Here is a 25,283-nt window from a genome sequence, read left to right as displayed (position 1 = left end):
AAAGAATTGGAGACCTGACTTTCTGTGAGTAGAGAGAGCGTATTTCTGCATGTTTATCATTCCAAAGAGCATTACGGTTCTTTAGTTCCTTTGTAAAATTAAAAAGTATTCTAATTTTCTAGGGTTTCTAATTAAGACATAATCAGGAAGTCAAGAGGTGAGACAGCAGATTTTGGAGGTTTGGTGTGTTCTATTTTAATTACAGCACTTGTCAGTCTTCAGGGGGTTGTTCAGGGGCTGTAAGAAAAAACCCTACAAAACAAAACCCACTTGAATCTTATTTATTTTTTAAATATAAATCTCAAATTAGACTTTTCTAGCAGGGCTAGAGTTGTAGTCTGAGTACTAAAAAGCTAGAATGTTCTTTGGCATATTTTTCTCTCACTCGGGTGCTGAACTATTAAAATAATAAAATAACTGTGGCTAGACCTTGTTTGATTTGTATCTCTTTTATGTTTTGTCTTTTTTTTCCCCCAAAATTTTCCAGTGCTAAATTTCTCTGAAACATTTAAGTAACATATAGTGTAAGTATTTCCTTTTTTAATACCCTGTACCCAAAGCCTCTTTATGATTCCTGTACATCTACACTCTTGGAAATGGGATGTTGGCTCCTACATTAGGAGATGCTTCCAGATTTTTCTTTTTAATTCCTTGGCATTTTCTAGATTCTGATTTCAATACCATACAGCACAGGACAGACAAAACGTTTATTAATGGTTTCAAATATATTTTGGTTTTAGACACAGTTTAGCAATCTGAGTCTTCCTTTAACAGAGTTTCTGAGGACTTCTGGAAATCAGGCCTCTTCCCAGAAGGACTATAGTGGAATCTGATTATAAAATTATAATTTCAGCTGAACTTCAGATAATTTTTGGAAGTCTGATCTGTAATTCTCATGGAAGACCTAAGTCTTCTATGACTTTGATTTCTTCAGTTGTTTTTCTGTTAGTGTCTGTGTGTGTCAGCTTGTATAATTTTGGAATTGGGCAGTCACCTTAGACTCACTTTTCTGTATCACTGGTGGACAGTTTTCAAGGTGAAAGATGATATCCCTTTTCTCATTGTCTTCCAGCTGTGGTATTCCTTCACTAACTTGTCTAATGTCTCTCTCCAGCCCTTCACCATAAATGTTCTTCTATCCCATGACAAGGATTGAAAGAGACAAGAATAGCTGATTGGAGTTTTCTCTCCAAATGTGCTCATGGTTCCCACCTTTGGAATAGAGCTCTGTTTTATTTAGGCTGCATCTTCTTGCATTTAACTTCTGCTGGCTGTAAGCTCTGATGAGCTAATTTTGGTTGGGGTTTTCAAAGGAAACCCAAAGGTTTGGTGCCCTGTGCCAGATGATAGCTGACATGTTACAAATTTTGGAAAACCCTAGCTTTAAACCTAGAGGAGAATGACTGGGCAGGGAAAGTTTACATGGTGCAGAGGCTTCTGAAGAGGCATCCTGAGAACTGCTAGAGGATGAAATGCAGGAAGAGCAATTCTCTTGACATTTTTCTCTGCCCATGTGCTATATGTATCTGTCTGTGTATCTATCTATCTATCTATCTATCTATCTATCTATCTATCTATCTAATCTGTCTGTCTATCCATCTATCAGCCTGTGTGACACAGAAGCAAGATGGTTTCCAGGAACAGTAATACTGGTGCAGAGCATATCTGTGTATATCCACATCTGTTTTCAAATAGCTTCTCCACTGTGCCTTTGCCTTCTCTAGGGAAGACCAATTTTGATACAAGCAGCTGGTATTGACTAGTGAATAACTCACCAGAAAAGCTTTATTTTGGAAGAAAGCTCTTTAGAGGAGTAATTTTTATTATTGAGATTTTTAATTCTTCTCGGCAGTATGTAGGGCAAAAGTGATTTACATACATGAGTATTGATACTGATCCTTACTTTCCATGACTTGCCATGTTTCCCAGCTAAAATTTGCCACTTGCACTATTTTTAGTGCTGAGTTTCAACCCTGTACCTTTTCAGCATATTTATGGAAGTACTGAAGGTACAGATTAGAGGTACATGAAGCAGTATTATTTCACGTTTGGATTGTAAACTTTGTGGACACTAAGCCTAGCAAAACTTACTTGAGGTTTGTATATTCAATGAACCTCAGTAGCCAGACTGAATTACCTTGTGTCCAACGTATTCAAATGCTTGCGTTTCCCAGGATTGCCAAGGTGGGTGTGTTAGCCCATCTCTGTTTTCTTTATTTGCTTTTGTTCCACAATCTCTTGTATATTAAAACCCCCAAACTTTCTTAGTCATCATGACTGCTGATAAGAGGCAGAAGTGTGAGATCTAATCAGAAAGTGAATTTAAAGAATCCACAAATCTATATGAAATAAAAAATGTAGAATTTTTAAACTAGGCTTATTGCTTTAGGTAGCTCTAGTGAATGGATTTTGCATGTCCGTGATTGCATTACTCTTACAGAAACAAGGATTTAGCAGGATTTAACACAGAACAGTAGTATTTTTGCAAAAGTAATTTAATTTTCCAAATAATAAATTGGAGGAAAGCATTACTGCCAACTTCAAACAGTAAAGGCTGTTTTTCCTGTAACTGTTTGGAAATTGTTATCTTTGGCACCTGGAAAACTTAGCTCAGTTCCTTTTCTTTTTAAAGGTTATGCTCATTCCTATTTTGAAGGTGATTGATTTTTATAGCTATAGTAGTCAGCATATGGGGACTAATATATATGTTGTTAAATGGTTATCAGTCCCACTTCACCAAAATTTTAATTCCAAACTTCCATATTTTGCAGTAGTTTAAGGTAAAATGCCTTATCTTATTGCTAATGGTAGGGATCTAGCTGGTGGGTCTGTTTAACTCCTGTTAGCAGGAGCATTCACTCTTTTCTCTTTTGAAGCTCTTTTTTCTGGGACCCCACTCATATCAATACAGGCTAGAGGTCATGGTGGGAGCATGGAGACTATTGTCGTCTATTGGCAGGTCTACTGCTTCGGTAAAAGAGAGACCTAGAGAACATAGATACTAGCAAATGTTATTATTGTAGAGCTGCGGGTTGCTACTTGCTTTAGGATTGGTGCAGTCTGGAGACATTTTAATGAGGAAAAATAGAGGGTGTTAAAACTGCAATGCCTTAAGACCCAAATTAAAAAAAAATAGCACAAAAGCATCTCTTTGTGTTATTTCTCTGTAGCTTGGAAATACAATAATATGGTTAGTCTGGCTCTGTTTTATATTCCTGATTACTGCTTTGAATGTAAGGAACACATTTCAATGGCTTTTAGACATTTGCCTCCTCTTTCTGTATTTTCAGGTTCTAATTGACTGGATTAATGATGTGCTGGTGGAGGAGAGAATCATTGTCAAACAGCTTGAAGAGGACCTTTATGATGGGCAGGTGCTGCAAAAGCTGCTAGGTGAGTTCACACAAGAGAAGGCAGCCTGAAAGACTGGAAGGGGTCCAAAGTTTATCTCTATCAAAGCTGAAGACAGCAGCAGGTCTATGCAGTAACTCGCCATCTTAGCAAGTATAGTTTGTTTCACTGATAGCTACAGCGTCAGCTTCTCCATCTGTTCTTCTCAGGCTGTCTGCTGAAAGGGAAGGAAATCCAGATGATTCCTAGGTATTTTTTTTCATGGACTGAGTATAATCCAGACAGCTGAAAAAAGATGAAGCAATGGCAGAACAAAGGTGAAGAGATTTGTGTTTACAGTGGGGAACCAAGAAGAATCCATGTGGTCCAAAATTTCGTCTGCATAATTTGCTTCTGAAAGCTCTTGGGCTGAGAGCTTTTTTGAGGTCCTGAGAGAATTAACTTTTAAGAGAAAAAATGCGAAAAAGAAAATGCATGGCAGCAGGCTCTTATGTACAAATGATTCATGAAAGGATATACTCAGTTAAGCAATTGTGATTTTGTAACCCCCTTACATCTGTGCAATGTGTGTGTTCATGCAAGAAGCACAATAGAGAAAACCTTATGATGATGCAGTGATTTATGGGGGTGCTTTTAGTAAACAGAGAGACTTGAAGCTTCAAGTGCCATTGTAATTCCACACTGTTTCTTGGAGACAGTCAGACTGCTCTCAGTTTACTTATGACATGATTTCAAGAGTGGGCTGGAATGTGGGATGTTTGTGTCAGAGTGGGCCAGGAGGACCTGGTGGTGCTAATTCCACTGGTGCTAACAGATGCTGCTCACTGAATTTTCTGCATATGCACCTTAAAAAAAGGTTTGCAGTGTTTTGGTGAACACTCACAAACTTTAATATTGGTTAACACCACTTAACTTTGTGCACAATTGAAACTCCTCAAAAATAACTTGAAGAATAAAACAAGAGTGCTTTTAACACTCTGTGGTCAGACTGCAGCTGGGACCCTCCAGACATGGTGGGGAGCAGGGGTGTAGAGTTAATTGTAGCTGATCAGTATTTGTATGTATAAGGTTGTACTTCTTAACATACAGACACTGCTGTTTCAGCATCAGCGGTGCATTTTACTGTAGCCATTTGTCACAGCTTTCACTGCTTTCTTACGCTCCCTGTGAAGGAGTTGTACATATATACATCTGTAGCTCAGTTGGACTTGAGCTATCTTACAGGTGGAAAGGAGGGCATAAATATTTTACAGCCTGAGACTCCAGCTGGAATGGCTTTTCCTCATTTTCTTCCTGTTGGGCCTCTGGAGGGCAAATGATTCTCCTCTGACCTGAAACTATCGCAACTAGGCCCCAGTCTTGTATTGTTCTTCAGCAGTGTCTTGGTTTCTTCAGCAAGACTTACATAACTGAATTCTGCTGTCCCACTGATGGAGAAGGCAAAGCACTTCATGCTTGTGGTTTGAGGCCTTAGAGTTAAGTCAGCCCTCTGTTGTGAAAGTCTGCTTTTCTGTTGCCTGCGGGAAAGGCAAATGAAGTAGGGCTGTTAAACTTCAAGTACTAGTTAGCATTCCGTGTGTGTTTCAAGAAGATATGTCTTGATCAGCTTGTCAGTGGCATTATTTTGAAGCAGTTTGGAGTAAGAGATTAGGAAATGGCTGTCTGACTGATTGAGGTAGAGCTTCTTGTTTAGCTCATTTTATTGAGGTGCAAGTAGTGGTGCTCAGAGAGGCTGGAGTGGCTTGATACATATGATGGTAGGGTGAAAGGAAAATTTCTGCTTGCTGACTGGCAGCTAACCAGGGCTCAGAATAGCTGTAACGTGACCAGAAAATGAATCTTGTACAATTATTTTAAAACGTCTGAAATAATTTACAATAATAGTTGCATGATTTTGTAGTCAGTTTAAGAAAGACCTGGAGACATCTTGGCTAATTAAAGTTTTTCCCATTAATACTAATTCAGACAGTGATAAAAATTTCCTACTGTAGATCAACAGAAACAGTCAAAATGTTTGAAGTATTTGTGAGTTCATAACTTGCAAATCTCTTCTGTTTGAATTATTAAAGTACTTTAGTATTTGTAATTAAAAAAAACTGGATATATATGTCTTCTTCAGCTAGGTAAAAGGTACAGAAGAAACATATTCTTGAATTTAGGAGCAGAAATAGTTCCATTATTGGAGTAATGGATTTTGACAAGTCTGAAATGTTTCTGGAAGAATCTTTAAGGTTGATGCCCATCCCATTTTGTGAAACCAGTTTTGTTGTAGTCTGAGGGGGTTTTTTGTTCCAAAGGCTGGATTAATATTACATAATTGGAGTAAGTTCAACCAGTCCTGACCTCCTCCCAGCAACAGAATGAGTTTGGCCATTTTTTTTTCCCCAGGGCAGAGGAGAAGAGAGGTCAGCTGTTCCCATTGCTTGGTGGCTGGAGGCCTCTACCTCACCTACCTCAGCTCTCTTTCTTCTTCCTTTTTTTTTTTCCCCCTTCTTTTTTTGGTGAAATTCAGTTCTTGTGTCTTTGGCAAGGGCCACAGTGCTGAGGAAGAGAAGAACGGCTTTGGCCAAAAAAATTTGTATTACAGAAACAGAATTCAGATTTTAGAAATGGCATTTTACAAAATTTCCTGCATTAGTTCATTTTTGGAAATAATCAACCCTGATGTGGCAATGTCAGAACAACATGACAGGATTGTACCAACATACCTCTTTCTTTAAATTAGTTCTACTAAGCCGGTACAAATCTGTGGGTCATGTGAGTCTATGACTGATGGTTTGAGGAGGCAAAGTTTGCTTTAGCTTAAATTCATACCTTCAGCCAACCTGAAATAAATGTTACAAGGCTGAAGTACATGTTCACACAATATTTCCTCCTTTTTGTCCTAAGTTAGCTTTTCTTTTTTGATTTTTTTAGAAAAGCCCATTAAACTTGTGCAGATTCCTTGTGTAGAGAAGGCTGTGTTGTGCCAAATGCTTTTCAGCAGTCAAAGAAAATGGGTGGTACAATAAATACTGACTTGGTGCCTGTCTGTTACATATTTTGACACCTGATGGCTGAGCATGTTCTGCCAGACCTTACTAGTTTTCTATCACAGGTTTTATTGGAATTGACACACTTTGATGAAAGACTTGCTTTCAGCTATTCTACTTTCTGAGGAAAATCATTTCTTTGGAAAATTTATAGCATAGTCCAGCTCTGCCCAGTGCTCTGTGCATGTTATTCCCACCCAGGCCTTTGTTTAATCAGGTTTTGCATGTTCTTCTTGCTGTACTTTTTTATGAATACAGAAAAATTAGCTGACCGTAAACTCAATGTGGCGGAAGTGACGCAATCTGAAATTGGTCAGAAACAAAAGTTGCAGACGGTCCTGGAAGCTGTCCACGATTTACTCCGACCCCATGGCTGGACAATCAAGTGGAACGTTGACTGTAAGGACTCTGTTATGCTTTCTGTCTCAGCTTCACAGGCAAGGAGGATGTGATAATCAATAGGTTGATCGTATTCTCTGTGATGCAGTGTGTTCTTTAAAATTGTTTATTTGCATAGAGTGTGTTACCGCACTCATGTATTGATTGTAACTGGTACCTTCTTCTGTGGTCTTTGTTTAAGGACAAATGTATGTGGCTATAATGGTGGAAGTAATTCGTTTCTTTAAGGATATGCTTTTGTTAGAAAGATTTTTGTTTGCTTCCTGAGTCTGAATCCCTACATATATGAGAAATATGTTAGTCATTTGGGTACTAGAGGGTGGTCTAATCCTTCAGGCCACCACAGTGTGAATAAAAGGATCCTGCGTGCTGCTGAAGGATGCAGCTTCTGACAGCCTAAGCAAAAAGTGCCCTCTGTTCAAGTATGTTACAGTCTAAAAGTGAGAATGGAATTTGAGAAGTGCCTTTACCTAGGTAGTGGGCAGGGTTCATCTCTTAACAACCAGGAAAGCTTAACACTTTGAAAGTCTGCTAAAACCAGTATACTCCAGTATTCTTCAGTGCAATGGAAAGCAAGTGGTTGGGTCTGCCCATCTTCGTTTACTCAAGAGGGAGCTGAAGTGTTTGGACTCCTAAGTTAGGCATGTAACTTAAAGGGAGGGTTGAATCTAAGCTTTGCTACCTGTAAAATTATACTGTGGGCTTTGTTAATTTAGGAGAAAGAGGAAGAAGGAAAAAAAGAAAGAAATGTTTTTCACCAAAGGCATTTTTCAGTGCCTTTCCTGCCTTTTTCCCAGAGCTGTTTAAAATAAGGCCTCAGTATTCTTTTATTTGCTTTCTTTTCCTTGTTCCCTGCAGCAATCCATGGCAAGAATCTGATTTCCATTCTTCACCTTCTGGTAGCTTTGGCAATGCACTTCCGGGCTCCCATTCGACTGCCTGAACATGTGTCTGTACAAGTGGTAGTTGTGCGGGTGAGTATGAATTCAGAAGAAAAATCTATCAGAACAATCATTGTTTCTCAGTGATTTTGCAGTACTGGGCTGCTGTCATCTCTTCCCCAGATCTCTTGTAATTTAGAAAATTCTTGTCCCAGTTATTCAGTGAGTCCCAGTCCTGGGAATGCATTTCTGGTGTGCTTAAATGTCCCCAGAACACCATATCTTGAGTATGTTTGGGACCACCATTTGCTACTGCAATATCAAGCTAAAAATATCTGATGGGATTTTGTTGGAGAGGTGTGTCTGCAATTTCTGGCACTTAATTAAATGATTTTTACCATGCATTTTTTGTAGAGAAGCCATTGAAACACAAACAGCACAGAAAGGAGTTTCAGCACGTAGAATCTCCCTAGTCTGGGAAGCCTGTTACTGATGTTTTACCTCAGTGACTTATCATGCAGACTTTGACATGTTGTTTTCCTTGGCATGCTAATAGACTTCCTTCATTTCTTTCACAGCCTTGTGTTTCTGTTAGCTTTCCTTAGATATGGAGAAGAGATCTGACCCAAGGCACCCTGAGTTCTTGCCTCCTGCCTTAGATACTGCTCTGGTTACTCCTTTCTCTGCTTGCTGTTGACCATTTCCTTTCACTCTACAAAGACTGTACTTTTGGTGCATGTGTACTCTTGCTTTTTATGTTGCCTTTTATTCCAGCTGAAGCTCCTGTGCAGTATGGTCTGTAGCATGTGAACCCAGCTTCTCTCAACAGCTGTTGAAACACCAGGCAGAGCTGTTCCAGCTGGCGCTCTGATCATGCCATGACTGTTTTCAGTGCTGCTGTTGCAAGGCAGGCTCAGCTGGCAGCAGGCTGTGGAAGTGCTTTCTGTACATGCCATTCACTGTTAGAGCTGTCAGGCTGCAGTAGGTTTCTTTTCAAGAACAGGAAAGAGAAGTGATCTTGGACTCCATTTTGCAAATGTGGATCCCCTTACAAGATGCGGTTGTGCGGCGGTTGATTAGGCAAGCCTCATTTGCTTTACATTTGAATGTGTTTTCCAGGCTGCCTGCCTGAATGCTCTAGAGGTACAGAGTGTGATGTAAATCTGTAATTGATGAATAGTCCCTGGCTCACAATGAATGTGTGTACTGTCTTTAAGAGGTGATTTTGAGCTGTTTTCAGGTTGCTGTAATTTTTTCATGTTAAGAACGGTGAGTTAGGTATAAAGTAACATGAATGTAAATAGGAGACTAATTTATTTTTAAGTTTCTTTTGACTGTCTTTGAAAAGTAAGGAAGAAAATGCAAATATAAGGTGGTCAACAGTGCTCTGACACCCTGATGCTAGAAATCTCCTTCTGCCCAGTAGTGACATGTCCTCTGTAGCTGATAAGTCAGAAAAAAAACTTAGGTGAAGAAGCAGAGCTTCCCTTTCCTTGTCCTTAGTTGAAGCTCCATGTCCCTCCACCTCTGTAGCAAAGGGAAGGCTGCAGAGGAGGTGTTTTAACATCTTTTCGTGTTGGAGGCGTATAGAGAAGACACTTACTGAGAGCATTTGGTTCACCAGAGTCACTCCATCTTGGAACTAGACAAGGCTGAGGTGAAGACAGGATGAAGTAAAAGCTGATGGAAACTAGGGAAAGAAAGGGAAAAAAAAGTTAACACCTGTGTCTCCAAGGGAGTGCCTGAAGGTGTCAGAGCAATGGTACAGTGAGAGTTAACTTAAGCTCATGGGCCTGTAAGCTCTTGCTCTTGGACCTCAAGGATGGAGTCCTGGAGGTGGTTTGGCAGCTGCTGGCTGTGAGCCTACTTCAGCTGGCTGCGTGCAAGAGGAGGCTTGTTTCAGTCCCCCTATCCTACTGTTAGGAAAAGCTTGCAACTCTTCAGCTTTGCTTATTTAAATGGAAACCAAGCACAGTATAAACTTGAAGCATGTTTCTTCTGGAACAATAACTTGGCCTTATAGTTGTGTAAATTGAATTTTTGTAGTTCAGCGTTCATTGCCTAGTCTAAAATTACATGCTGGTTCAGTAACAGATCTCTTTAAATGGATTTTATTTAGCCTTTGTTATACTAATGACGAACAGAAGAATGGTAGTAAGGTTAATATTGTTCCTTATCCAAGTAAGAAAACTATTAAGAAGATTATTATTATTATCAATTCCTTGTTAAATGATCTCTTATTACAGATACCAATAATGATTAGGGTTCTGTCAGACTGCATCAAATTAACATAAGGTGTCTGTTCTGAGAGGTTTTAGTTTAAATGCCTGTTGTTGCTTCAGTATGTGTTTAAGGGGATTAATCAACAGTTTGTTAAGTGACTTCTTTGTAAGCTTTGCAGAAATATCAAGAAAACCTTGCAAGATACTGTGGGAGTATTGTGAAAAGCATACCCACACTGAAATTTTCTAAACCAGTTAAATCTCACTTTCATGGATGACTGTGGCACTTATGATTATCATTATCAACTTTGCTGGGCTGTTCTCAGGCTGTGCAGATTCACAAGGTGCTTCTTGCCCAGAAAGGCTGTGCTTCCACTATGAAAATAAGAGGGTCATACTGGTTGAGCATGTTACTGCTTATCCAAGTTGTGTGCATTTCCATAGCCCAAGCAGAATACCTTATTAGGTTGGGTAAGTGTTGTATGCTTTTCCTTCTCGGATTTTTAGTGTTCTGCTCCGTAAAGCCAGGTAATATAAATATTAATGTATTCATATATATATGAGTATTATGACAGCACTATGCTACATGGAAAATATTTATCTAGATCTCCACGAAATGATGGTTATTCTGCCCTTCCCCTAAATTCTTCCTCTCCTTTAGCATCTTGACAGACCAAGACTTTTCTAAGGTGCCATATTTTAATTAAAAATAGTTATTTGGAGAGAACATTCTGCTTCATCTTTCTTGCCAGGAAGAACCTTTACCGATCTATCTGTCTGTCAGTATATACTCAGAACAACTGCAAGACTAATTCCCATTTTTGTTTATATTATTTTATAATCGACACCATGAGGTAGCCCCTTGCAAATGTAGAGTTCCTGAAAACTAGTTTTTTTTTGAAATCCATGTCCAGAATTGGCTTTCTTGTTGGTTTTTGTGTGAAATAGAAAATTTTGTACCCAAAAGAGTTGAAAAACTCTTCATGTCCAAGTTATACATGAAGTATTCTGGCAAAATTAGATGTATCTTCTACTTAAGAAACTGTTAATAGCTACTCCAAGTGCTGAGTTAAGAGTCTAAGATGATATGTGGTTTAATATTGGTGTCGCTCATGTGCCTGTTGTTCCGGTCCTCCTTACTGAGGGCAGGGAGGAGAGGAACTCTGTGGTTTCAGTGCATGCTTCCAGTGAGAACTGAAAATCCTGAGATTTTTCTTCCAACTAACTACTACCTGATATTTGAAACATAAACTTGCATGGTGAACAAATACCCTAATTCAGGAAAACAAAAATATTCTCAGGAGTAAGTGTAAAAATTGTTCTTAGGGCTCACTATTGGTTATTTTTACAGGGCTCAGGAATTGCTATCTTTTGCACTTATCTTTCCTCATCATCATTATTAAAATGGCAGCTTGTCCCACCTTGGTGCTGCTGGGAGATCTGAGGTATTATGACAGTAATTCCCTTTTAGTCTGAGTTGCAGACTGAAAGGTCAGAGGCAAGGCAAGATGAAGCATAAATGTGTCTGGTAGCAGTGGTGTAAGGAAAGTTTTATCAAAGAATGACATTTGCTTTTGGATTGCAAGGCCAAGGGACCTAGGCTTACTGTGTGAGCAGCCTGCTCAGCTGCCTCAGAGGGGGTACACAGAAATGCTGCCATTTGCACCTACTGGAGAGTCAGTGTTGGAATGTATTCCTCTTATTAGGGTTTTGGAGGCATTATTCACTAGTCACCATTTAGTTTTTTTGTTCACAGTTTATAGCATCTTCTCCCTGGGCTACATGGTGCCTGGAAGGTCCAGAAACCTGTATTAATAAAGCAGAGATGTGGTGGGATGGAATAAAGACAACGTTGTTTTGTATGCAAGAAAACATTGCCCTGTCAGATGCTTCCTCATTTTAACATCCATGCTGTCATCCTGGCTTGTCTTACCAAACTTTCTGGCGCTGTTCCCGTGTCTCCCTCAGGGGAGCAGGATGAGATGTATGCATGATAGGGAAGTGAGGGGCTGTGAAGACGTGACCAGCTGACGGTATCCAGCACAAGTCCCAGCTCAGGCACAGGGCTGTTAACAGCACAGGGATGGGAGACAACAGCTCCCACAGTGCTTTCAGCCAGGCTCCCTGGGAGGTGGCTTGAGAAAGCAGCTCTGTCTTCATTTGTTGAGTAGGGAGTGGAAGAGCATGAGTTCTTCTTACTGGTTTTTAGATTGCAATTTTTATTTCTTAGATTGCTTCTGGGGAGCAATCTAAGAAGAAGAATCCTCTTCAAAGCTGTTCTCCCTAGTAAGTTCTTGTCTGGGGTTCAGCTGGTGAAAACGATTGAGATGGCATACATGTACAGAGCTTGTGCCTGAGGGGGGTGGTTTCCCTGCTTACCTGAGCTAACAGCTTTATTAACCCTGCTGTAAGTCTGTCCGACAGACCTGGTTCCTAGATGGCTGCTGAGATATGAGGTTTTAGTGTCAGCTTTTTTAATGCAGAGAAGGGAGGAAAGAAATTCCTTCATTCAGGCATAAAGCTGTATCCCATAGTTTTGGAAGGTAGTAGTATGAAAGGGACCCATAGAGATGTTAAGAGAGTTTGTGACTTGGGTAAAAGCAGTTCCATCCTCCAGGAGGCACATGCCTATGGAGAAGCTCAGAAACATTTGACCGCATCTCAGGGGGCTGTGTCTTAACAGAGCTGAAGAAGCTGCTATAAAGCTGTTTTGAAACTGAGTCTCACTGCTTGCTAACTTTATATTGGCTAGGAGTTTCCTTATTCATTCAGAAATTACCCCAAGAAAAGAAAACCCAGTAACAGGGAAATACTATCCATTGTGAAATCACCAGTTTGGATTGTTATGATCCCTACCTTTTCTTAGTGGATGTGTTCCTGACAGGCATGTGGCTGGTGGCCTCAGGAACGTGCTTGTTTTAGGAGACCTGCCCTCATGCCTGGAGAGCTCTGCCAGCACACCAGAGATCTGGCATGGGGGCAGCCGTGGGTGTTATTTCAGCTCCGGGCCTCTCTGGAGAGCCAGGCTGCCAATTGTGTCAGACTGTAAGTTGACACCATCACAGTAATGAATCCCCTTGGGGAATTTAAGACAGAGCTGACAAACTCTCTTTAATTTGTGTTCCAGGCACGATGTTGACTCCGGTCTCAGGAGGAGAATTGTTAACGAGTTTGTTGACTACAAATATATATATGTGCACACATTTCCCAAACATCCATTTGGGTGTCAGCCTGATAAATGCCACTGTTCTGGGAGTGAGCCCTCCTATGGCAGCTGTTTCACCTCTACCTCCACAAAACTTAGCGAGCATGCTTTATCCAGTTTTCCCCTCTGGTATTCTGAAAGATGCTGAATGATGCAGAGCCCCTAATGAGCTTTTCTGTTACTAATGCCGTCTCAGTTTCTAACTCCATCTTCCTTTCCAGAAACGTGAAGGCCTCCTTCAGACCACTCACGTTACAGAGGAGCTGACAACTACAACAGAGTAAGCACAAAACACATTAGCTTTGGAGTGTGTCTGTGGTGCATGATGTGAGACCATTTATGAAGACATAAGAGACACTTAATCTTCCCCCAGCCCGTGCTAAATTAACAAATTCCCTTAATGTGGTGCTTTTTTAACTGTATGGAAATAACTTGGTCTCTGGAAACATATTACAAAAGAAAAAAGTGTCTTCTTGTCATTCTTTTGTTACAGAAACTTTTAACTGAAAATTCACTGAAAGTGGCCTTTGTGGGCCTTTTTCCCCTTCCCTGCCTTCTGGAAGTAGCCATATATAGAGTCACAGAATCACAGAATTACTTGGGTCGGAAAGGACCTTAAGGTCATCTAGTTCCAACCCCCCTGCCATGGGCAGGGATACTTCACCAATTTCTGTCTAGTGCTGTTGCCTCTCTGAAGGGAAGGTCTTAATGTTGATATTTTGGGGAAGAATTAGTTTGACAAAAGACAATTCTTTGAAATACCTCTCAAAACTGAAGTGCTACCCTGCTAAAATTGTAAGGAGAGATGGTCTCTGTTTTCTGTAGTACCTCAGAACTAAAGCTTAGCATAAATAAATACATAAACCTCTTACCTCTCCAGTTTTTGAAACAGATTACTTTGCTTCATGTTTTTACAATCTGTTTTATGAGGAGAAGGCTAGACATGCACTTTGGCTGGAAATAAAAGCTGAGATTTTTCTTCTCATGGCCTGAAGGCAACTCTTCTAAGAGGGCAGCTTACATGCGCTCTCCTTCAGTTTATCAGTGTATTGGCTCCCTGTAGCGTTGGCTCAGCTTTCCATGACTTTGAAGATAAATGAAGTACCATGTGGCTAACTCAGTAGGGAAGATCATTCAGATGGAAACACTCAGAAATGAGATCATAACATCTCTGTGTGGACATTAAACATCTCATAGTGGTTTTTTGTAGGATCAGAGCTCTGCCTCAGGTTTGTGGGCCAAAATTTCCCCACTTACTCCTATCCTCTTGAACAGTGTAGTTAGCTTGTCCTCTCCCTTAGATGTGGTTTATAAGACATAATCTATGGAGTGGGGTTTAGACATTTTTTAGCAAGAAAGATGTTTACAGATTTGCATGTGTGCTTGTACATGTATTTCATTAAGTTATTTAATATTACACAATATGAAGGGTTTACTGTTTAATGTGTTGCATACCCAGATAAAGTATAGCTATGGAAAATGCAAGGATCATCAGAATCCAACATTTGTTGAATACTTTCAGATTCCTCTGTGTAAATCAGGGCCTGATTCCCAGCTGATAAACATCTGATATGTCTGGTGATGTCATTGGCTGTGTATATAATTCGTATGTAGCAGTTTTATTTACATAACACCCAGGTGTGATGCATGTTTTCTTTCTTCAGAGAAAACAGATTAAAGTGAGATAGATAGCATTGTTCCTTCTAAGCTGTGTGGTATAGCCTGTGATGGCTGTATTTGTGGAAGCCACACTGAAATACATTTGTTCATTCACTCTTCATCATAAAACTAGTTATGTATAAGAAATACAATTATGTGTAAAACATAATTGCCCATTTCCATTAATTTCAAATGTATCTCCCTAACATCACTGGTGGCCTGCTGGGGACCTTCTGGCAGCAAGCACGTTGGGTCTGGTCTACGACATGCTCAGTGTCCTGACTTGGTAGGAGTGGTTAGCCCTCGGCATCCTGCAGGAAAAAGCCTGTTAAGTCCGCAATCTTGTCTTTTCAAAGTGATTATTCATGAGCTAACACAATATTTTTGAATGCTCTCTTGCAGGATGATGATGGGAAGATTTGGTAAGTAACAGTTGGCTGAACTTTTTTTTAATTTATGTCAGGCACAGAAATCTTGTCTGTTTTCCATCAGCAGATCAAGACAATGGATTGAGCAATTCCATGGGGCTGGAATGTATTGCGGGGGCACAGGTTTTGTTATCCACACAGATCTGGAGCATAGTGGGTAAAACTATATCATCCAGTATAGAACCTGTGCTCTTTAGATTGGTCTCTATTTATTTGCTTTAATTCATAAGTAAGTGAAAGAGAAAATGCTACATTTGGAATTATTTCCTAGTACTGTTGTTATTGGATTTCAGGTAAAAATCTTTACAACACCCAGGAATTAGAGTACACCTTCTCCGTAACGACACTGTTTAATTTATATATGGAATCATAGGATCATAGAACAGTTAGGGTTGGAAAGGACCTTAGGATCCATGGGCAGGGACACCTCATGCTAAACCATGTCACCCAGGGCTCTGTCCAACCTGGACTTGAGCACCAGGGATGTGAATACATGAAAATTACTGAAGCAAAGGTGTATGGTACGAGGTCTAAGAAAGCTCTGTTTATCTCCCCACTTTCAGTGACCAGTCAGCCCTCTCTAATTCCTTTGCGTGGAGTGTCATATCTCCACCATGATCACTAGATTTTAGCGTTTAGACCTTATGAGCAATAGATCTCATCTTCTAAACAAAAACCATGGTTTTTTTTGGTGTTGCTGCCAAGAGACTTCTCTTTTTGCATTTAGTTTTGTTAGCAGCATTAAGAGATGTGGGCTCCGGTAAAAGACCATGTGAGATGAAGAACAATTCACTTAGTTACACTATTACCCAGTTATAATATGTGAACCATTTCCTCTCTTGCAGAGTATCTACATTAATAAATAATAAAGTAATTAGAAAATAAGTAATTTCATGGGGCTACAAGGGCTAAATAACATATCTTCAGATACCAAAGGAATCTGGATAATAAATATGTTTGTTTATTTAACAATAGAAAACTCTCCAAAAGTGCTCTATAAATTAAAAGAATTAAAACGTGGAAAAATTGTTATAAACTTATGTTGAAAATTTTAACATCTTAAAGCCCACACACTTTTCCAGCATTTTTTAATGCAACTGCAGATGGTTGATTTCTATTTTTTTATTGTTTTACTGGATGAAAAATGGAAAAAAAAGGGAAAATTTCAGTCAGCCTAAAGCTGCCACAGTGTGAAATGTTGCACTAATATAGTCAATTTAATAGATTTTAGATTGTGTTAGATATTCTTATATAAAGTCTTGAAGGTCCAAATTTAATTTAAATCTTCATATAAGCTCTGCTAGTCATACACTGCTGAATCGGATGTCACTTGTGTTTAGTGTTAAGCTTTACTAAAGTCACGGGTATTACCAGTAATTGGAAATTAACCAAATTAATATCTGATTTTGATGCAGAGTAGTGAATGCAGCTATAGCTATCACTGTAGCTGTAGTGCACCAAACACAAGTGATGTTTCAGTGGCTCCATTGTTTAAGTTAGGATCCGGACATAGTAAAAAATTGTGTTTCATTTTAATTTTGCTCCCACCTGCCTATTTTGTGTACCAATTTTGAATGGCAGAAAAGGGAAGTCAGTTAATAATATGTTTATTTCCAGTTACCTCTAAAGTCCCCAGGAGAATTTGCCTGGCTAGAAACCAATATAGGGTGATAACTTTTAGCTTGAGTCTCTGTTACATGGCTTTCTGAGAAAAACCTTTAAACTTGGAACACATAACCTGCTTTCCATACTTGGCTGTTGGAGGTGCATTGATTTATTTATTTTTCTCCCTAAACCTAGAGCGTGATGCCTTTGACACACTTTTTGATCATGCACCAGACAAACTCAGCGTAGTCAAAAAGGTAAAAAAAACCAACCCACTTTTATTTTCTATACTGCTTTTTTGTTTATGCTTTTGGAAAGATAACCAGAAAGATCTGGAAAAGAGGAGAAGAGGACTCTGAAATAGTGAAAAGGGTGTTTATTCCCCAGAGATTGCTTTTTCAAAGCCAGCTGATACTTGGATTCATTGGCTTCACTCAGGCTTGTCTCATTACTCTGGTTTATTGGCCAAAGCTTTTCTAAGTAGTGCTGCTCAGTTCGGTCAAAATTATGCAGGTTAGAAAAGACTATTGTGCAAAGTATTCACAGTGGTACAGATCATTCTGACTGGATACACACATTTATGTCCCAAGCGCTGTCCTCCAGCTAGGAAGGGCTGAGCTGTATGCTAACGAGCAGCAGGCAGTGGTGACCAGGCTCAACAGTAGTCAGTTGTGCATACATCTTCAGCCTCAGTCTCCCTAAGAAGCACTTGCTGTTTGTGGTTCAGCTCATTCTTGTACTAAAGATGGTCTTCCACAACTGGAAGATATTTTCCACAGTACCCTGAAATGTGATTCACCCATAAATAAGTTTGATAAATACAAAGCTTTTACAGAAGAAGTGATTTTGTCCCAGGGCTTTTCTACCTAACACTAATTCATATGGTTCTCTGGCCTCTTGTCCATCATTGCAAAGCACATCTATTCAGTCATATTCTTGACATTGCTCTTCGTGCTAGGCAGAGTGGAGAGGTAAAGTAGCTGTTGACCTCTGCCAGCTCCTGCTAATTTTAGAGAACACATAATGGGGAGACTCCACTTTGTTCCATCAGCTATTTCCAACCTGGCTGTTGTGCTATTAGAACAGTAGTATACAAAGATCAGTCCTGTAATTTGTCCCTTCGCTTTGCTGTGAAACACAGGATATAAGCATTTAAAATAATGTTTTGAATTGTCTGGAAGATTTTTGTCTTTCCAATCTGAAGCACCTTCTAGAATAGTGTTTTTAGAGTTGATAGAGACTGAAGTTAGCTCTTGTACGTGCAGTAAAGTTTTGACACCCAACTCTGTGTCCCTTTTGGAAGTGTTGTAAGCAGGCTGGCAGACTGCTGTGCTTCATGAAGTACATCTGCACGTATCTGGCTCATAGTTGCAGGATCTTGCAGGTCTGCTTTCTGTGGGAATAGAAATGCCAGACTCGGGTTACATTCTGACTGTAATTCGCTAATTGATACACATATATCATTCCAGGAGCAGAGGTCTATGCAGAACAGTGTACTCCTAGCATCTTCCCTTGGGAGCCTTACCTTAGTGCTGCCGATGCCTTGCTCTCTGGCAGTGGATCTTCTCCAGTAACCTGAAGAGATTAGTTTGGAATGTAAATGCACCTACTGCTTGCTTCATCTTCATAAACAGCCTATAGGAGAACTGATGTTGTCACAGCTTTTTCCTGTGTGACTTGATTGATTGATTGATTGATATCTTGGCTTCACGAGTGAAGATTTAGGAAAGGTTTTACCCACACTTACTACATGCACGATGTCCAAGGGCATGTGGGTTATGCAAATCTGGTTGGAAAAAAGGGTGTTTAGGCAATCAGGTGTCCAGCCAGGACTGTCATATTGTGAGCAATCTCAACCTACCCATGCGCTGGTCTGCCCGCATGCAAGGTTGGATCTGCAGCTTCCCATGCACCTTGTCACCTCCTGTTTTTACTCTTGCTTGTCCATTCAGACAAGTGAGAATAAACCCTTCCAGCCTGCGCAGTGGATTTTTTAGGGGAGGTGCAGCTTGTGCAGAACTTGTCCTTTACACCTGAGGTTTGACTGCCACGGCCTAGCTAGCTAGGACGGTGACAGCAAAGTTCACAGGTCATAGGTTTTGTAAGAGTGTCCTTCTCTTAGATGGAAGACCATACAAGGCTAGACAAGCTCCATCAGTCTGGGTTTGAAGATAGGAGTTTTCCTTCTGAACGCCTCTAAGACAGAATCCTGCCTAGACACTTGATGTGCTGTTGCATCATCGGTCGCTTGAGATTGATCCAGGAGATGACAGTCTTGTTCAGAATGTGTGGGTTAAAGCCCTTCCTTGATCTTTGTTAGCGATGACAGGCCCATGTGACTAAAGTGTGCTTTATTTGCTAGGAAAAATAACTAGTAAGCTGTATGTAATAGCACCATCTGGTGACTATTGGTGTATGGTGCAACAAAAAAGTCTATATGAAGGGGTTGTTTTCAGTTTTATGTACTTATTTGTGCAAAAGCAAATACGACGCATGCATATTTATTAAGCTTAAAAAAATGTCTTGGAAGATTATGTTAACTCTTTCACAAAGGCATTGACTGTTGTGTCTAACATCACTGGTTCTGGTGTTTTCTTTTATAGTCTCTGATCACCTTTGTGAACAAACACTTGAATAAACTGAATTTGGAAGTAACAGAATTAGAAACTCAGGTAGGACACTTTGGGTTTTTGTATGTAATCTAAGTGTCTAAATTGCAATGATAGGCACTCTCTCCATAAAGCCTTGTTAAGGAACTGTTAATCTTTGGGCATGATCAAGGGTCTGTCTTTTAAGTAGCAATGACACTCACTGGTGCTTGCCTCCTTTCCCCTTGTTTAGACATACTTCATATTGTTACTGATTTGTATTACAAGATGAAATTCTTGGTTATTTAATAGGGTCATATTAATGACTGTAGAATATGGCTGGATTTTAGAGCAGCTTATCTCTTGGATCAAAGTGGAGTGCTGCAAAGCAGTTGCTATAGTTATGAGTTGATGGTGGGTTTTCTCTTTACTAGTGGTGAGGGTTCAGGATGAACTGGTATAAGCTCTTAATAGCTGGTTGCCTGGGGCTCTCAGGAGGAGTGTGGACTGCACTGTCCAGTTCATCATAGAGATATCAGGTCTAGCTTTGATCACATTAAAGTGGGACTAGAAACAATTTTGCTGTTGCATCAAAGGCCTTCATGTCCACCTCTTTACCCTGCTATTTTGTGAGCACATGCACTGTGTTTGCTGCTTAGCAGTGTAGATTAACTACCCCAGCTCCTATACTACAGTGGTTTGACTGCCAGTGGTATCCAGGTTAGTTTGTTTAAAGCTAGTGGAGGTGACTGTCAACCACCTCTGTCTGCTCTGAGGAGTTCTCTGCCTGTAGCACAGAACTGGGTACGGAATGTGTTTGGAAACCTTAAGTAAGTGTCAGTGGGGTAGTTCTCACTTTACAGATAAAATATAGCAATTTTGAGGGTTGGGCTTGGCTAAGCAGAAGCAGATACTCTTCCCAGAGTTCACTGAACTATGGAGGGATGCTTATCTTACTGTTTCAACAAGAAAATAAGCACGGCATCTAGAGAATTATACCAGGAGTATGGGGAATTGGTTTGATCCTGGCTTAGTTTAATACCAGTCATTCACTGCTGTTTTATAGCTTTGCTGAAATAAATGGTGACTGGGTCTGATATGTCACAAGAAATTGTTGTTTAATGCCTTAGAATTACCCAACAGTTTGGTTTTTTTTTAAAGGTTAGAGAATGTCACATACACTATATCAGGATCACAAGTGAGAAGTCTGTTAGGAATATGTAACATTAGCCAGTAAGTAGTGCTGCTATCTAGTAGGAGTACTGAATAGTATTGCTGAAAGTATTTAGTATATTATTTAGTATTTACTAAAACTGTAAAAATCTATTTTGATTTGGGAAAAAAAAAAATACTTTGTGAAGTTAAACTTGCAACCTGTGACAGAGGAGACTTAATTTCAAGCTCTGATTAGGGGCGGAGATTTGAATGTCCAATGCACATGGTTTAAGAGGGATTGTGCTTAAAATGACCAGGTACTGTAGTAGGAGGACTGGGAGTATATAATGTGCAAACATGTTTCGCAGGACTCTTTTTTGGTTTTGTTTGGTTGTTTTGGTGTTGGGGAGGGAGGGATATTTGGTTTTGTTTTAATTGAAAAAAAGCTAAGTTAAATACTGTAATAAAGTTGGCAAGATTCTTCAAGCAAATCAAGTTAATGTGAGGAAAAGCAAGGACGTACATACTTAACCTTACCCTAAAGTATTCAGTAGCTTACCAAATAGGTAACTGACTGGAGATGAAGATCTTGTTCTGAGTCTCTGCCTGTTAAGACCAAATACTCTGCACAACTAAGGAGTAGAAATGATAGATATCTCCCAGGTGAATTGCTTTTAATTTCTGCTTAGAGCTATTTAGTGTATACAAGTACTTTAAATAGTCTTTGGCACGTGATCTTGCATGGGTTAATGCTATAGCCATAGATGATGGGCTTCCTTGTTTTGCTCAGGAAATTAGAGTAGGGAAATAATTCCACCAGATGCAGGGAGAAAGCCTTGTGTCCTGTGTTTTTCCTTTTCTTTAGAGAACTGTTAAGAAAGCAGCTATATTAACAGGCTTTTTAGAAAAGACTAATTTAGCTTGCTCAGCTGCACTGGTGATTACAAGGGTATAGGTGAATTCAGGGAGCAGATGAAACAAGGCCCTAATTGTTTGTCACATTTGCTGCCAATTCCTTGCTGTGACTCCTGAACCACCTTATACTTCTGTGCTAGCAAACAACAGTGGTAGAAATCAAAGTACATAATTTGGGCCAAGCATTCTTTGTTCTGCTTGTTTATGAATGCTTATTTGAAAACAGATACTTTCGCCTAAGAATATCATCAGTATTTCCTTTTAGTTTGCAGATGGTGTTTACTTGGTTTTGCTCATGGGTCTCCTTGAAGACTATTTTGTTCCACTTCACAACTTCTACTTAACACCTGAAAGTTTTGATCAAAAGGTGGGTAAAAACTTCAGGTTATATTCTTTTTGCCTTGTTACCAGATGACGTTTTCCAATCATTGTGTCCTTTCTCTTTGTGCTCAGCAAATCAGAACCTAGTATATTCTTCTCTTCAGGAGCTGTAGCGAAGATGCACTGGCTGTGACACTTGATAGTTAATACCATTAGAAGTTGCTTGTGAAATGAATGCGTAAATTCCCTACAGTTAAGGAAGAAGAGTATTCTGTTACTAGCATTAAACGACACACAAAGCTCATGAATATCCAGAACGAATAAAACAGCAGTAAGTGCTTTGTACCGTATAGTACTTTGAATAATCAAAGTGATTTATTAAATTGTAGTACTGCCTGAAGTGTTTTTATGTGCAGTGATGCCTTATTGTCCTAGACAGCAGAGCTGAGGTTGGCTTTGCTTAGTATGTACCATATAAATAGGCAAGAAAGGCAAAGGTGAGGAAGCTCTGCTTTAGCTGCATCCTATTCACTGGGATTAACAGGAAGATAGAGCTTCTTCCCAAGGTCACAGAATGTCATGCCTAAAAACTGGCCCCTTATCTCATTTGTATCAGTTGACTAATACCCCTTAATTCTTTTTCTGTAGTTTACTTGATGTTTCTATAAACCAAGTGAATACATATCATTACTTCCTACCTAAATGAGATATAGTAGAAGAGGTAGTACCTCGGTCGTGATCTTTGGCTGATCTGGGGTTAGAAACTGTATGCTGAGTGTTTACAAGTAATATGTTTGGAGCTGATGTAAAGCCAAGATGGTTGCCCTAATCCTGCCACAGATGGAGCATGCAAAAAAAATTTGCCTGTCTGAAGTATATTTGTGAGCACAGACATCTGTTTCTGTGTCCAGTTCCTGGCAGGATTATTGCCAACACTGCTGGCTAACTTTTGCGAGAATGTCTTTTCTAGCTTGTCTTTTCTGGATATTTGTTTGATAAGAAGTGACTACTGCCTAACAAGTGTCTCAAACAAAACGAGTTTTGAGAAGAGTGGATTCTTTGCAGTCTTAGATTGTCTGACTCATAATCAGGGTACTAGAGATGGAAGGAGTCAAAATAGGTCTCTGTCTCTTAGTCCCACACTGGCTCCATTGTCCTGTGTCCTTCCTAGGGTTTACAATGAGAAGAGTGCTTTACATATTTTATTGTTGTAACTAAAAGTTTGCCTCTTTTTGCAGTGGTTTCTTTACATGTGCACACAGCTGTGTATATTCAGTGCCTGGTAATCAGAATACACTGACCCTGGAGTACTGTATCTGCCCCTGCTTTTTATTCTGACAGGTTTTGCAGTGAAGAGGATGCAGGTATTGTGTTGGCTAAGCTAGAGCAGGTGATGGCTAGATCAGGAGTGGAAGCATTGGCACAAGTTAAAAGATCAAATACTTTGTAAGGCAAGGACTGTTTAAAATGGTGTTTCTTTCATAGTGAGTTCAGCACAAATTGTAGCTGTCAAGCACCGCTTAGCAAAGGTGCACTCTGTGAGAGATGGGACTTCATCATCAGTAGAATAACCCAGCTTTGCCTGGGTGAATCATACTGGCAAATGAGCACGGTTACAAACCCAGGCTAATGTGCTGAGCCTGCTGGTTCTATAGGGTTTGTTGATTTCCTCAGGTTACTAGTAGCTATTACGGAGCTTAAAGGGGCTCCCTGAAGACAGGAAATTACGCTTCAGTAAGGGGGGCTTCTTTAGGTGATAAGTTTGTGAATAGGGTGGGGATGAATTCATTTTGGATGTTGTATACTGTACAGGAACTTGCTAGAGCAGTGGGAAAATAGTTATGTCTTATACAGGCTTTCATTTTTATGCTGGTATTTTGAATTTTCTCCATTGTAGAAATGCAGGATGCTGAGTTGTAGTCAGAATCTGTTCGTTTACGATTTTGATGTTAAGTTTGAATTAATAAGGATTATTATTAGTAAAGATTATTGTTCCTGAAGTAATGTGTGGTTAGTGTTGTGTGGAGACTGCCTTGAGGGTGGAGGATTTGTAAATCAAGGAAAGAGGCACACTCTGTGTTTTGGGGAAAGGAAAAAATATTTTCATCTTGAAAGTGAGTAGTTCTGGCACAACGAATGAGGAGGAACTGTAGCAGGTAAAAAGAGATGAATAAAGTCCTGAGCAATGAGTGCCAGTAAAAAGGGCCTTTCTTCCATGTTGTAGGGGAGCTTTGTAGGTGTAACTCCCAGATTTTCAATATGAGGAGCTTTAATTAAATATCTCCCCCTTATTATGTGTCTCCAGAACTGTCATCTGCAGTAACAAAAATGCACAGCATTCATAATCGAAATTACCTTGCTTAATTTTCATTAAGCATGGATGAGAAAGCTGCTATGCAGGTCTCTAAACCATAATGTTCTCTCCTCAAAGGAGAGACTAAAAGACTTCCTTGCATTTTTCCTTTTTGTCCTTTTTATCTCTTCCGGCTTCATGTTCATATGTGATCCTTGGTGGCTTGCTCAGGAAGCTCGCTCTATACAGTCGTACCTAGCTGGTTTTTCAAGTTCACTGTAGGGAACTGTCACCACCAAGCATTTTTTGGAGTATTTGCTTCATTCAAGAAACTTATTTTGACTTTCATATCTGCTTTCAAGTAGAGGAAGTCAAAGAAGCAAGAGACTAAGGGATTATCATAAGGTGATGCAACAAGCAGCCTGGCTCCTTGATCATGTGATATTGATGTTGCTTGATATGCAGCTGATACTGGTGCAGAAACAACTAATGCTGTTTGAAAAAAAGAAATCTATTCAGTGTCTTTATTTCTTCTTTCTTGCACACCTATGTGTGTTTTCCCATCTCTGTTCAGTTTTGTCACTTTTGATACATTCCTTGTTGGAATGTAACAGGATGTAACAATGTTGATGGCAAGTGATCTCTTGCCTTGTAGTAGGAAATGTTGATCTTGGGCTCAGGCTGCAAGAACTCAAGAAAATGCAGCTGTGTTGTAGTTGTTACTGGGAGCTCTCTAGCCTCTGCCACAGAGACAGAGACCAGGGACTAATGGGGTTTCCTGGTTCATATGGTACCCAGTCACATTTTTGCAGTAGAAATTTGGAAATCTTAAATTACTTCCTTTGTATCAAAAGGTGAATCTTTACCCTGCAGTGATAGAAATTTTCGTTTCTTAGTCTCTCACATGTACTTTCTGCTGTGCTTAAACATGTAAATGTTTAATATTGTTTTAAATAGAATTATCATTCTCTATGTCAAGTGCAGGGAGAATAAAACATTTTAAAAATTTGATTAAAGGCTTTGAATTCTTTTATAACTTTGAGAATCTAAGCACTTTACCTCTTTCAGGTCCATAATGTTTCCTTTGCTTTTGAGCTGATGCAAGATGGAGGACTGAAGAAACCAAAAGCTCGTCCTGAAGGTATGAACATGCATGTGGCTTCAAACTGTGTATAGTAGAGCTATATGTAGCTCTACAAAGTAGAGCTGTAAATGCGCTTCTTAATAGT

At 39.7% G+C, this 25,283-nt stretch overlaps 1 protein-coding gene across 5 annotated transcripts in view; it reads left to right on the top strand.

The window, feature by feature from the left end:
* Positions 1–25,283, top strand: part of PARVB (parvin beta) — a 67,744-nt gene that overhangs the window by 33,935 nt on the left and 8,526 nt on the right. For all 5 annotated transcript variants that reach the window (XM_061359124.1, XM_061359144.1, XM_061359160.1 and 2 more), the window contains exons 4-12: positions 3,291–3,393; positions 6,642–6,782; positions 7,641–7,756; positions 13,312–13,370; positions 15,152–15,171; positions 16,978–17,039; positions 19,386–19,454; positions 21,706–21,807; positions 25,123–25,195. In XM_061359124.1, the coding sequence (XP_061215108.1) occupies positions 3,291–3,393; positions 6,642–6,782; positions 7,641–7,756; positions 13,312–13,370; positions 15,152–15,171; positions 16,978–17,039; positions 19,386–19,454; positions 21,706–21,807; positions 25,123–25,195 (745 nt within the window). The remainder of the gene's footprint in view (positions 1–3,290; positions 3,394–6,641; positions 6,783–7,640; positions 7,757–13,311; positions 13,371–15,151; positions 15,172–16,977; positions 17,040–19,385; positions 19,455–21,705; positions 21,808–25,122; positions 25,196–25,283) is intronic.

Source organism: Neopsephotus bourkii, unplaced genomic scaffold (assembly GCF_033783945.1).
Source record: "Neopsephotus bourkii isolate Nb327-2 ecotype Australia unplaced genomic scaffold, CSIRO-AGI_Nbou_v1 NB_107, whole genome shotgun sequence".
NCBI classification, from domain to species: Eukaryota; Metazoa; Chordata; class Aves; order Psittaciformes; family Psittacidae; genus Neopsephotus; species Neopsephotus bourkii.
This window is presented reverse-complemented; position numbering and strand designations above follow the sequence as displayed.